The 12582-nt window shown below is 57.5% G+C and overlaps 2 protein-coding genes across 2 annotated transcripts in view; one reads left to right on the top strand and one right to left on the bottom strand.

Annotated features, from left to right (window-relative positions):
- Positions 1-895: 895 nt before the first annotated feature.
- WDR76 (WD repeat domain 76) lies at positions 896-8794 on the top strand (the record flags this gene model as incomplete). The annotated part of the gene is made up of 13 exons (XM_079318062.1): positions 896-1028; positions 1189-2139; positions 2570-2662; positions 2801-2856; positions 4036-4156; positions 4775-4876; positions 4960-5003; positions 5098-5251; positions 5870-6022; positions 6601-6815; positions 7196-7348; positions 8093-8146; positions 8530-8794. Exons 1-13 carry the CDS (start codon positions 960-962, stop codon positions 8792-8794), a joined length of 2430 nt encoding a protein of 809 aa, XP_079174188.1. The 5' UTR covers positions 896-959.
- Positions 8795-11170: 2376 nt separating this feature from the next.
- FRMD5 (FERM domain containing 5) overlaps positions 11171-12582 on the bottom strand; it is a 47286-nt gene continuing 45874 nt past the window's right edge. Inside the window, exon 14 of the mRNA XM_079317592.1 lies at positions 11171-11856. Coding sequence (XP_079173718.1) covers positions 11288-11856 — 569 coding nt within the window. The 3' untranslated portion in view covers positions 11171-11287. The remainder of the gene's footprint in view (positions 11857-12582) is intronic.

Raw genomic sequence — 12582 nt, 5'->3', positions numbered from 1 at the left:
GACTCCCCACATCCTGGGAGTACCTAACCCTGCTCTGGGTGTGCTTTTCTTTTTTGCAGTTGGTGTTTTTTTCTTTTCAAACCGTGATGTTGTCAGTGCCATGGCACAGGGAGAGGAGCTGCCTTTGGTCCGCCACAGCATGGCGGTGCTGCTGTGGGCTGTGAGGGGCGGCCGTGCCCTCAGGGCTGTGAGGGGCGACTGTGCCCTCAGAGCTGTGAGGGGCGGCCATGGCCTCGGGGCTGTGAGGGGTGACTGTGCCCTCGGGGCTGTGAGGGGCGGCCATGGCCTCGGGGCTGTGAGGGGCGGCCATGGCCTCAGGGCTGTGAGGGGTGACTGTGCCCTCAGAGCTGTGAGGAACGGCCATGGCCTCAGGGCTGTGAGGGGCGGCCATGGCCTCAGGGCTGTGAGGGGTGACTGTGCTCTCAGGGCTGTGAGGGGTGACTGTGCTCTCAGGGCTGTGAGGGGCGGCCATGGCCTCAGGGCTGTGCCTGCCGGGCTGTGCTCTCAGGGCTGTGAGGGGCGGCCGTGCCCTCCCGGCCGTGCCCTCGGGACTGTGCCCGCAGCCCCGGGCAGCGCACACGGCCCTTTCCTTCCCCTCCTTGCCCGGAGCCGAGCACTCCACCTGCTGTTTCTGGGCCACGAGTCGGCATGCTTGGGGTTGGGAGGGAGCTAAAGCTGATCCCGTTCCACCTCCTGCCGTGGCAGACACCTTCCACTGTCCCAGGCTGCTCCCAGCCCCGGTGTCCAGCCCAGCCTTGGCACTGCCAGGGATCCAGGGGCAGCCGCAGCAGCTCTGTGCGGGCTGTGCCAGGGCCCCATCCGCTCCGGGCGGGATTTCTCGGCCCCGTCGCAGCCCGCGGGGCCGGGCGGAGCGGCGGGCGGGCGGGCGGCGCTGAGGGCGGGTCCCCCGGGCCGCCCCGCCGTGCGCGCGGGAAGCGCCGCTCCGCCCCGCGCGCGCCATGGCGCTGTCCCAGCCCGGGCCGCGGGAGCCCGAGGAGCCGTCACCGCACAGCCGGCAGCAGCTGCAGGTCCGGGGAGACGGGGACTGAGATGGGAGGGGACCCGAGAGGAGCTGGGCTGTGAGGGGAGAAACCGGGGGAGCTGAGGAGCGGGGCGGGCAGGCTTCAGGGCCCGGCGGTACCGGGGGGTCCCACCGCGGGTCCCGCTGACGGCCGTTCTCCCCTGCAGGAATGCCCCCCGTCGGACGCCGCTGAGCGCCCTTCTCCTCCTCAGGAGTGCACCCCGTCAGGCCCCGCCGAACCCCATTCTGCCCCGCAGGAGCTCCCCCGGTCCGGCCCCGCCGAGCCCCGTTCTCTTGTTGAAGAGCTCCCCGCATCAGGAGGCCCCGCCGAGCCCCGTTCTGCTTCTCAGGAGTTCCCTTCGTCCGGCCCCGCCGAGCTCCGTTCTCCCCTTGAAGTGCTTCCCCCATCAGGCCCCGCCGAGCCCCGTTCTCCCCCCGAGCAGCTCCCCCGGTCCGGCCCCGCCGAGCCCCGTTCTTCCCCTGTGGAGCTCTCCCCACCAGGCCCCGCCGAGCCCCGTTCTCCCCCTGTGGAGCTCTCCCCACCAGGCCCCGCCGAGCCCCGTTCTCCCCCTGTGGAGCTCCCCCCACCAGGCCCCGCCGAGCCCCGTTCTCCCCCGGAGGAGCTCCCCCTGTCCGACCCGGCCGAGCCCCGTTCTCCCCCCGAGCAGCTCCCCCGGTCTGGCCCGGCCGAGCTCCGTTCTCCCCCTGTGGAGCTCTCCCCACCAGGCCCCGCCGAGCCCCGTTCTCCCCCTGTGGAGCTCTCCCCACCAGGCCCCGCCGAGCCCCGTTCTCCCCCTGAGGAGCTCCCCCGGTCCGGCCCCGCCGAGCCCCGTTCTCCCCCTGTGGAGCTCCCCCGGTCCGGCCCCGCCGAGCCCCGGCCGAGCGCTGCCCCGGGGCTGGGCCGGCAGCTGCGGGTGCTGCTGACGCCGCTGCCGGTGGCGGCCTGGCCGCGGGCCCAGAAGCGGCTGCTGAGCCGGCGCGGCCCGGCCGGCAAGAGGCAGCGGCCGGAGCCCGAGAGCGGCCCCGGAACGGCCCCCGGCCCCAGCTCGGCTGCCCGCGGCCAGGGCGGGCTGTGGGACGCGGACAGCGACGGCAGCGACGGGGGAGACGCGGTGCCGGTGAGTACCCGGCCCCCGGTTGTCATCTTTATGAAATAAAGCTTATAAGTGCTTTTCTCCTGTGTGTAGGTTTTCCCCCCTTTTTTAACCTCTGGCTGGCAGTGTCCCACTTCATTTTACCCTTTCACTGAAGTTTTAAGTTATTTATGAGTCTCTTAAATATTGTTTTCATTATTAAAATTTTTTATAAAGTTCTCTTTATAGAATTAGTCCCAGAGTAAGTTTTCTAAAGCAAGCTGGACCTGTGTGGACAAACTTTGGTGTTGGTACATCACCACCACAATTTCTATAGTCTTATATTTGTTACAAATACATCAAACCACAAACCACTTTGAAATAATCAGTTTAGAGACTCGCTTGCCTGAGCCTGGTACCTGTCTTGCACCCGTGTAACTGCATGATGGAGAGTGACTGGCTTTTCTTTCTGCAGGATGGACACTCCCAGCTGTCAGCCTATGAAAGGAAAAGACTGAAGAACATTACAGAAAATGCTAAATTCTTCGCTGCTCTAAAGCTGCATGAGGTTTGTATAGAGTCTAAATAGCACCAAAATTCTTATTATAAATGCAGTAAGTTTTTTGGTGCCTTGAGATAATTGCATTTTATACAGGTTAATTCTTTATGCTCATTATCTATAATCAATCTCTTTTTTCTCTTTAAGTCAGCTGCAAGGCTTAACCAACTTACAACTAAAAGGCGATCTCATATCACTAAAAGGTGCAATGACAGTAGGTGAGATTTATATCCTTGTTTCTTCATTGTGGGATGAAAACAAATGCTGGGGGGAAAGAAGAGGGGGTGTGGCCAAGGTGCAAGGGAGAGGGTAACCAGTGAGTATAGGGGAGAAGACAATGGCCTTGTCAGTACAGTGCCAGGCTGAGCAGAAAATGAGCTGAAGCCCAAACAGAGAGTAAATGTGTGAGTGGCTGGGTGGATAATGAATGAGGGGAAGCAGCAGGGTGGGGAAAACAGAGGGGGTAAATCTGTGTGTGCTTTGTGAAGCGCTTGTGGCTTTGTTCCTCACTGTCACGGACAGCCCATTGCTCCTGCAGGGCCAGGAGGGGCTGTGTTAGTCTGTGCCCTGGGGCTGTGTGTCCATCCTGGGGCTGTGTGTCCATCCTGGGGCTGTGTTAGTCTGTGCCCTGGGGCTGTGTGTCCATCCTGGGGCTGTGTGTCCATCCTGGGGCTGTGTGTCCGTGCCCTGGGGCTGTGTGTCCGTGCCCTGGGGCTGTGTGTCCCTGCCCTGGGGCTGTGTGTCCCTGCCCTGGGGCTGTGTGTCCATCCTGGGGCTGTGTGTCCATCCTGGGGCTGTGTGTCTCTGCCCTGGGGCTGTGTGTCCATCCTGGGGCTGTGTGTCTCTGCCCTGGGGCTGTGTGTCCATCCTGGGGCTGTGTGTCCATCCTGGGGCTGTGTGTCCCTGCCCAGGGGCTGTGTGTCCATCCTGGGGCTGTGTGTCCGTGCCCGGGGCTGTGTGTCCGTGCCCTGGGGCTGTGTGTCCGTGCCCCGGGGATGTGTGTCCGTGCCCTGGGGCTGTGTGTCCGTGCCCATGGCTGTGTGTCCCTGCCCTGGGGCTGTGTGTCTGTGCCCTGGGGCTGTGTGTCTGTGCCCATGGCTGTGTGTCCGTGCCCATGGCTGTGTGTCCGTGCCCAGGGGCTGTGTGTCCCTGCCCTGGGGCTGTGTGTCCATCCTGGGGCTGTGTGTCCCTGCCCTGGGGCTGTGTGTCTGTGCCCTGGGCTGTGTGTCCGTGCCCCGGGGCTGTGTGTCCATCCTGGGGCTGTGTGTCCATCCTGGGGCTGTGTGTCCGTGCCCATGGCTGTGTGTCCATCCTGGGGCTGTGTGTCCCTGCCCGGGGCTGTCACCGGGACTCTGCTCGGGCTGAGGCTTCTCGTGTTGCAGAGCCAAGCCCAGGAATGCGGAGGAGGAGCCGGCCCGGCGCCGCTCCATGCGCCTGCTCAGGGTGGAGCCGCTGGACCTTCCCCTGCCGGAGTCGCTCTCCCGCTCAGCGCCAGAGGAATATGTGAGATGCGGGGGAGCCACAGCGGCTTTCTGACACCGCTGCTGGGGGGCGGTGGCGTTTGGGACACAGGGACAGTGAGGAAGGGGCAGTTCTGTCCCCCCAAGCCTCACCACGAGCCAGGCAGTGCTCTGTGCGCCAGGCTGATGCCATGGTGCACTTGGGGATCCACAGAAGGGTCTCGAGGTCACACATCCCACATCAACAGCCTTAAATCCAAAGGTTTATTAGTCAGGATTTTATTTCACTGTAACTTCTCAACTGGTTTTATTTTCCTGGGTAATATTTACCATCTCTTTGAAGCAGTGATGGAACAACAAGTAAAAGGTATGTTGTTCTGAGAGCTGAGAATTTAAGCTGTAGAATAATTTGGAATCTGTAATAAAGGTCTTGCTGGAGTCTCAGGAGAGGAAGAAACCCAGGGAGGCAGTTTGTCTGTGCTGCCAGTGAAATTCTCTTGATCTTTTTAAGAAGGTTATGATACCACCTTCTGTTTTTACTGCTTATTTCCTGTCCTGTTGTAGGCGTGTTCTCAGAACGTCTGCTGTGGGGAAAGTACCAACTCACCTTGTTTGTGGTTTTGGTTGGTTTGAGTTACAAAGATTGCCAATGTCCTCCCAGCCCCAGGTTCCAACTGGACCTTTGCCCATGATTCCAGAGGATCAGGCAGACAACAGTAAATGGACAGAGACCTTACTGAGCACGTGGATGAGGATAAGTGAGGTATTATTAGCTTAATTAGTTATTCGTGGATAATGTGGATAACGGGCTCTGATTTTGATTAAACATCTCCTTTCTGTCTGTAGGTGAACACAGACCACGCTGACTGGGGCAAACCTGACATAAAGAGGTAATGTGAAAACAGCAGCCACAGCTGGGGTTGTCTGGCTCCCCTTCCTTCCCTTCTGAACATTTTGGTGAAGGTGTTGCTTTTGGTTTTGCAGGTACCAGGAGAGCCTGAGCAGCATGGTGCTGAGCGAGGAGAACGTCAGGAAGGTGGTGAAGTCCCGGGTGTGCTCCATGGCCATCCACCCTTCCCAAAGCACCATCCTTGTGGCAGCTGGAGACAAGCTGGGGCACGTTGGCCTCTGGAATGTGGTGAGTGCTTGGTGTGCTCCTCACCTGGACAGGTGTGTGCTTCAGGACAGCTGCAGTTTGTCAGGCTCATTCGAGTGTTTCAGGTTTTTTCCATTCATAGGGACAATACCTGGTGGTTGTCAAGAGTGATTGTCAAATTTAGAGCTGCCAGAAAGACTTCCCCTTTTGCTCTCCCATGCTTTCTTCTGAAGTTTGAGAGCAGAGTCATCTTTGTGGGGTGAAGTAGAACTTGCTCCAAAATGACCTGTTCAGTTTCTTTTAAAATAACAAAATGATGCAAAATTTAGAAGAGAAGATATAGAAGATGCAGCTTTCATGCAGTTTGGGTCAGTAGTTGAGCCTGAGCTCTCGGTATCCCAGAGTGTCCATATTTTGATGTGGTAGCAGAATCCAGCTGTGTGGGTGAAAACAAGCAGGTAGCTGCAGTGGCACTAATTGCAGCTTTGCATAATTAGGGACCAGAAACAGCCTCACTGTCCCTATTACCTGTGCTGTTGTCTCCTCTGCCCCAGCACCCCTACCCTCCAATAAACACTGCAGTAGCAGGGGTTTGGCTTGAGGAGCTGTGGCCATTAGCAGGAATAGCTGTGTGATCAGTGTCTGGGGGATCTTTTGCAGGGCTGCAGCTCTGAGGAGGGAGCCCACACCTTCATCCCCCACAGCCTCCAGGTCAGCTGCATGCACTTCTCCCCCTGCAACCCTGCCCAGCTGCTGTCCCTGGGCAGTGACACCCTGCGCTGTGCCGATGTCACCAGGGCTGTTATCGACGAGGTGAGCCTGCTGGGAGGGTTTATTCTGCTGTGCCAAGTCTTTATTTGGTTGTTTTGTTAACGAGGAAGTTCAGGTTCTGTTTCCACAAGGATGTGTCAGTCAGTCTTTAATTAACATCACATAAACTGGGAGATGTTTCCTACTCACCAAAACCCAGTGGCAGCCTGGGTTCTCCCAGTTTCCAAGTTTACATTTCTGCACATGATTAAAAGTTTCTGGAGGCTGGAGAAGGGAGAGATTCTTGATCTTCACTCAGTGTGTGCTCAAGGCCAAGAGCCCTTTGATTGCTGCAATACAGAGGTGGCAGTGCCTTGTAGGAGCTCCAGCAGGGAATCTGGAGTGTGCTGCTGCTGCTCTGGTTTGGGTAGTTAATTATCTCCCAGTTATTTCCTCTGTGGGAAGCATCCCTGTCCCACAGAAGGGTTACCTGTGGCTGGGTGAGGCTGTCACATGGGCTGCATGGTTTTTACTGAACTAAAGAGGGAAAGGATGAAACCCACAGCCTGGGGAGTGTTTGGGTGCTGAACAAGTGGCTGTTTCCTTCAGTTCTGGTGACATTTAACCTTGCCTGGGCTCAGATCTGCAGGAGTGAGGAAGACCTCTCCTGCTTTGACTTCCTGGAGGAGAATGCCTGCAGTGCCATCGTGAGTCGGTGGGGTGGAGCCGTGGCTGTGGTGGACAGACGGACCCCGGGGGTGTCCCCAGAGCTCTCTGCAGACATTGGCTTCAAGAGGACACGCACAGTGCACGTGCACCCCGTCAACAGACACTATTTCCTGGCTGCTGGCTCTGTGTATGTAACCCACGTGGAGCTGCTTGCTTGCCCAGGGCTCTCTGTGCTGGGCCAGCTGGGCCTGAGGAGTTTCTCAGCCTCCACTTACAGTCAAAGCTGTCTCAGTCCTTTTACAAAACGAGTTTCCAGTGCTTAGCAGGATTTAAGGTGGGATGTGGTTTGATTTCCCAAACCAGATGGGGACAGATGGGCCCTGGTGGGCTTTGGCACAGAAGGACTTATGGAGGGCTGGTTGGGGTGGTTCTGGTGCTCCCAAAGTCTCTCAGAGCCACCATTTGAGTGGATATTGCAGCTCTGGAGCAGCTCCCACACAGCTGCTGTGCTCTGGAGCTCTTTGGTGGTGCAGGATAATTGCTGAAGTGCCTGTGGTGCTCTTGCAGGGATGTTTGTGTGTTTGATGTTCGGTACCTGAAGGCCAAGGGGAACAAGCCCCTGAGCTCTCTGCCAGGACACACCAAAAGTGTGGCCTCAGCCTATTTCTCACCTGTCACTGGGAGCAGGGTGGTCACAGTGTGTGCTGATGACAAGCTGAGGTAAGGAAGAATCCCTATGGACAATACTGATGGGGCAGTTTGTGATTATTATAGTTATTATTATTCCACATGGACCCATATTGAGAATCTTCTGTCTTTTATCACTTAAAAAAAATGATAAAGATTTACTTGCACTAACATTTTCTATGTAGTTTTTAATGATTTTTTGGGTTGGTTTGTTTTTTTTTTCTAGTTCTCATTTTGCCTCAGGATATTTAACAGTAAAATTATACAGGTGCTGTTAATCTTCTAAAAACAAACAAAACCAAAACCCACAAAAACAGCCAGCCAAAACCTGCCTGCTGAGCACAAACACAAAATGCTCAGAAACTGAATTTATTTCTAGCTGGTACTTGCAATAATCATGATAGCAGCTCTTCTGTGAATAGCCTACCTTTTCATCAGGGAAGCTGCTGTGAGTTGCTTGTGTTAGAGGTGCTTTTTCTCCTGGTTACTCCGTGAGTGTAATTGAGGTAATTACCTGATGCCACAGCAAATCAGGGCAGTTTTTGTGTCCCCCAGGTTGATGGGGTGGAGGAGCAGGTGGGGTGCAGCCCCTGCAGCAGAGCTGGCAGCCAGGCTGGGCTGCGCTTCAGCTGGGAGCAGATGCAGCTCAGTGCTGTGGTTCCAACTGGGGCTGCTGTGCCAGGCTGCTGTCTGTGCACTCCTGGCCCTGGAGCTGGTGCTCTGGGTGAGGGGAGGGCACAGCTTGGTGGTGGTAATGTTCATCTGTTCTGTGCCCAGGGTCTACGACACCACGTCCTTGTCACCCACGGTCACACTGCTCAGCTCCATCAGGTAAGGACAGGACAGCACACCTGGGCCAGGGCTGCTCCCCTGGACACAGGAATGGCTCCCACTGCCAGAGGGCAGGGCTGGATGGGATACTGGGCAGGAATTGTTCCCTGGCAGGGTGGGCAGCCCTGGCACAGGTGCCCCTGGAGCCCTGGCAGTGCCCCAGGCCAGGCTGGACACTGGGGCTGGAGCAATGGGACAGTGGGGGTGTCCCTGCCCTGGCACAGGGTGGCACTGGCTGGTCTCTAAGGTCTCCCAAGCCAGCCCATTCTGGTGTTGTCCCATCCCAGGACAGGGGTGCACTGCAGTGGGAGTGCTGAAGGTTTAGAAGGCAGGGGAGCAGATGGGGCATAAATGAGAACTTGCATGTTCCTCCTGCCTCGCAGACACAACAACAACACCGGCCGCTGGCTGAGCCGCTTCAGGGCCGTCTGGGACCCCAAGCAGGAGCACTGCTTCCTGGTGGGCAGCATGGCCCAGCCCAGGCAGATCCAGGTGTTCCAGGACACTGGCACCCTGCTGCACTCCCACCTGGGGGAGCACCTGACCTCGGTGTGCTCCATCAACGTGGTGCACCCCAGCCAGAACATCCTGGTGGGGGGCAACTCCAGCGGCCGCCTCCACGTCTTCAAGCAGATGGATGGACCTTAGCTCTTCATTTGCTACCTGTCTGCATTGACCTAATTCCACTTGGAGCAGTTCCCAAGCTGGCTGTTGTTTCTCAGGACAGAAATGTACTTTGAAGGTCTTAAAATAAATTGTTTAAGCTACCTTTGGCTTCGCTGCCTGTGTCTTCCGTAGGAATAGAAGTGGTTCTTGAGCCCCCCAGCCCCTCGGTGCCTTCCTTGTGTTGAGGGGCCCAGATCTCCCAGGTGTATTTGTAAAACTGCTCCTGGAGTGCAGAGATGGGCCGGGACTCACCTGCAGCTCTGGAACTCTCCAGTGAGAAACTGCTACAAGATCAGATTTCTTACATTTGAGCTGTTTTCATTTGAGTAAAGAAAAATCAGAATCAACAAAGCTCATCCCGACTCTTCCTTTTCATGATATTTAAATATTTATTTAAATTTAAAAATACTTTTCATGGCACCAATGATTTTATGCTAACTAAGGTATTGGATATGTAGAAAAAGGTACATTTTGAAGGAAAAAAAGATGTAACAGTATTTGGCACATGAAAGGTTAATCTCTAGGTTTTCTTTATGAAAACTAAGAAATTCACATTTTCAGGTATTTTACTGTCTACTGCTGAAAGATGCAGTATGCTAGGACGAGATTCATGGGTTTCTGATCTCAGAACCTATGGAAACAACATTTTGATAGAAACACGGGTGAAACTAACAGGGCTGAAACACAGGGCAGGGTGTGGGACAGACAGAAATCACCAACTGTGGCTCTGCAGAAAGACGCTGGGTGACAAGGGCAGAGGTGAGGCACAGAGCTCAGCCCAGGAAAGCAGGGGCAGGGCCACACCACACACGACATTGCACCAGGAGAGGAGGAGGAGGAGGAGGAAGGACGACACTGCAGCGTTACCCAGGGTAAAACACAGCGTCGGGAGGAGCACAGCTGCATAGAAACATCAGCGCTATGGGCTGAGGTAGGAACACTACACTAAGAGTTACTTTTGCTATGTTGCATAAAACAGGATTACCATGTAAAAAAATCGCCCCTCCACCTCCTGGAGCCTTCCCGGGGAAATTCCTGGAGCCTTCCTGGGGAAATTACTGGATTCTTCCCCAGAGGGGTTCCTGAATCTTTCCCAGGAGATTCCTGGATCCTTCCCAGGAGGTTCCTGGATCCTTTCTGGGAGATTCCTGGATCTTTCCAGGGGGTTCCTGGATCTTTCCAGGGGGCTCCTGGATGTTTCCCAGGAGGTTCCTGGATCCCTCCCGGGGTTCCTGCCTTGCTCTGGAGCCAGGGCTGGACCCCAGCCCCTCCTCAGGCCTGTGCTGTGCTGGGCCATGGCCTGGGCAGGGGGCTGTGCCCCCCATGACCTCTCCCCTTATTGCAGTGACATGGAGCCCGTGTGCCCCACGTCCCCTGGGTGCTGGATGCTCAAACACAACGCAGACATCAGGCTTTGTAAAACTGCAGTTATGGCCCCAGCTTACAGAAAAATCTCTCCCTGAGATGAAATTAAACTTGCTCAACTGTTTTTTTTACCTTTTTTTTTTTTTTTTTTTTTTTGGATATGTCCAACCTGTCACCCCAAGCTGACCAGAACTGGCTGTTATTGCTCCCTGTGGATGGGCTGCTGCTCCAGGTGACCAACAGTCCCGGGGTCGCCACCCATGAGCTGGGTTTATTGACTTGCACTCGAAGGTAAAGGTGTCCCTTGGCTTCTTCAGTGTCACCTGCTTCTGAACTTGTGTCCTCTTGGCAGGAGTCCCAAACCAGAGCTCCTTCTGTGTCCCAAGCCCGGCTGCTGTTGGGCTCCCGGCGTTCACTCCCAGCATCGCTCCCGGCACCCACGCTCACCCCATCCGAAAGTAAAAAAAGACTGGATTCGATTTGATAACAAAATAGCATTTCCTTGTTAAAATAGACCTTGAAATGTCTCTTTTGTTGGTTTTTTTTTTTTTTTTTTTTTTTCTTTTTGCTTGGTTTTTTTTACAAAACAGGTACAACTGGCGGAGGGTGGAGGTCATCCCAGTAAATCTGACACAGTCACTGCAGCTGCACGTCCCTGGCTTCCACACTCCCTGCAGCGATGCTTCAAGGCTTAAAAAAGCGGCGAAGGGCCGAGTCGGCGGCAGGGCGGGGCAGCGGGGTGTCCCGTGTCACCTGGTGTCACCTGGGAGGAGCTGCGCCGAGCGGGGAGGGCGGGGGCGGCGGGCACAGTGCGGATCGATACCCAAAGAGCGCACGAGTGTTAAATTCCACCTCGGCAGCACCAGTGCTAAAGCTCGGGGGGCTCGGTGAACTCCCCTGCGCTCGGTGCCTCCCGGGCTGTGCGGGTCGGGCCGGGACGGGACGGGAGGCGGCGTGCGGGCTCCGGGGGTGGCCACGGGGAGGAGGGGGCTGCGCCCACCCTCCTCTTCCTCCCGGACAGCCGCCTCCCCGGCCGGCCGGGCTCTGGCTCGGGGGGGGGTCACCGGGGGTCCCGCGGCAGCTCCTGGCCCCCCGTGCCGCCTCCTGCCTTCAGGTGTCAATGAGCAGGCTTACCACGGCGCGGAGCTTGCAGGCAAACCATCGCCTGAGGGGACAAAAGTATTGGTAATGGAACTGCTCGAACTCTGGGGTCTGGCGGATATCACGGAAAAAGGCAGTGTCAAGGTCGGACTCGGTAAGGACGATCAGGAGGAGGAGCAAAACAAACAGGAGTCCAACTGTCACAAGGAGCAAACGGAGGACACTTAAAAGAAACTTATTCACCTGCTGGGCGTGCGGCGGCCCCAGGCCGGCGGCGCCCGGGCACAGCGCCCGCAGCTCGCCCTCCGCCTCGGCCGGCGTGCCCGCCTCCGACTCCTTCTCCTCCTCGATGCTGCAGGGCGCGCCGTTGGCCTGTCGCGACAGCAGCATCAGCTCCAGGCTGTGCTCGGCCACGGGCGTGGGCAGCACGCTGTCGGCGGGGCTGTAGCTCTCGTCGGCGATCACCGCCACCCGCTCGCTGCTGTCGGCGCGGCCGCGCCCGGGGCCCGCCAGCGCGTCGCCGTGGGAAGCCGAGCGCACCGGGGTGGAGTGCGCGCTGTCCCGCAGGGACTCCAGGCCTGGGGACACGGGGGGACAAGGGCAGGGTCAGAGGGGTCTGTCTGTACGGGCAGGAGCCTCCCGCGCTGCCCGGCCCCGCTGCTGCTGCTCTGCTTGTCAGTGCTTGGGGGCTGCAGCCCCTTCACCCCCTGGCACTGCCACACCCGCCTGGCTTGTCACCGGCACCGCGACAGGGCCCGGGCTCGTCCACAGCTGGCACACACAGCAGCGGGTGTGGCTGCCCCCGGGGACAGTGACAGTGCCCCTGGGGACAGTGACAGTGCCACTGGTGACAGTGACAGTGCCCCTGGGGACAGTGACAGTGCTGCTGGTGAGAGTGACAGTGCCACTGGTGAGTGACAGTGCCGCTGGTGAGAGTGACAGTGCTGATAGTGAGTGAGAGTGCCCCTGATGAGTGCCAGTGTCCCTGGTGACAGTGACAGTGCCCCTGGTGAGAGTGTCCCTGGTGCCAATGCCAGTGTCCCTGGTGCCAGTGCCCCTGGCAGCTGCCCGCAGTGCTTGGGGCCCCTGGGGAGCGCAGGGATGGGTGGCAGAGATAACCCCGGCTGGGAGGTGCACAGAGAGAGGGTTGTGCCAGTCTGGCAGGGGTGGCTGTCCCCAGACACGTGGGGGGACATGTCCCCATTACGTGCAGGAGCCCCTGCAGCACAGGCTGCTCTGAGCTCACACAAACCAACCGTGTGTCCTGGCTCAGACGCGAGCAGGAGCCGTGGCAGGAGCTGTGT

The sequence above is a fragment of the Erithacus rubecula genome, assembly GCF_903797595.1.
Source record: "Erithacus rubecula genome assembly, chromosome: 14".
Taxonomy (NCBI): domain Eukaryota; kingdom Metazoa; phylum Chordata; class Aves; order Passeriformes; family Muscicapidae; genus Erithacus; species Erithacus rubecula.
This window is presented reverse-complemented; position numbering and strand designations above follow the sequence as displayed.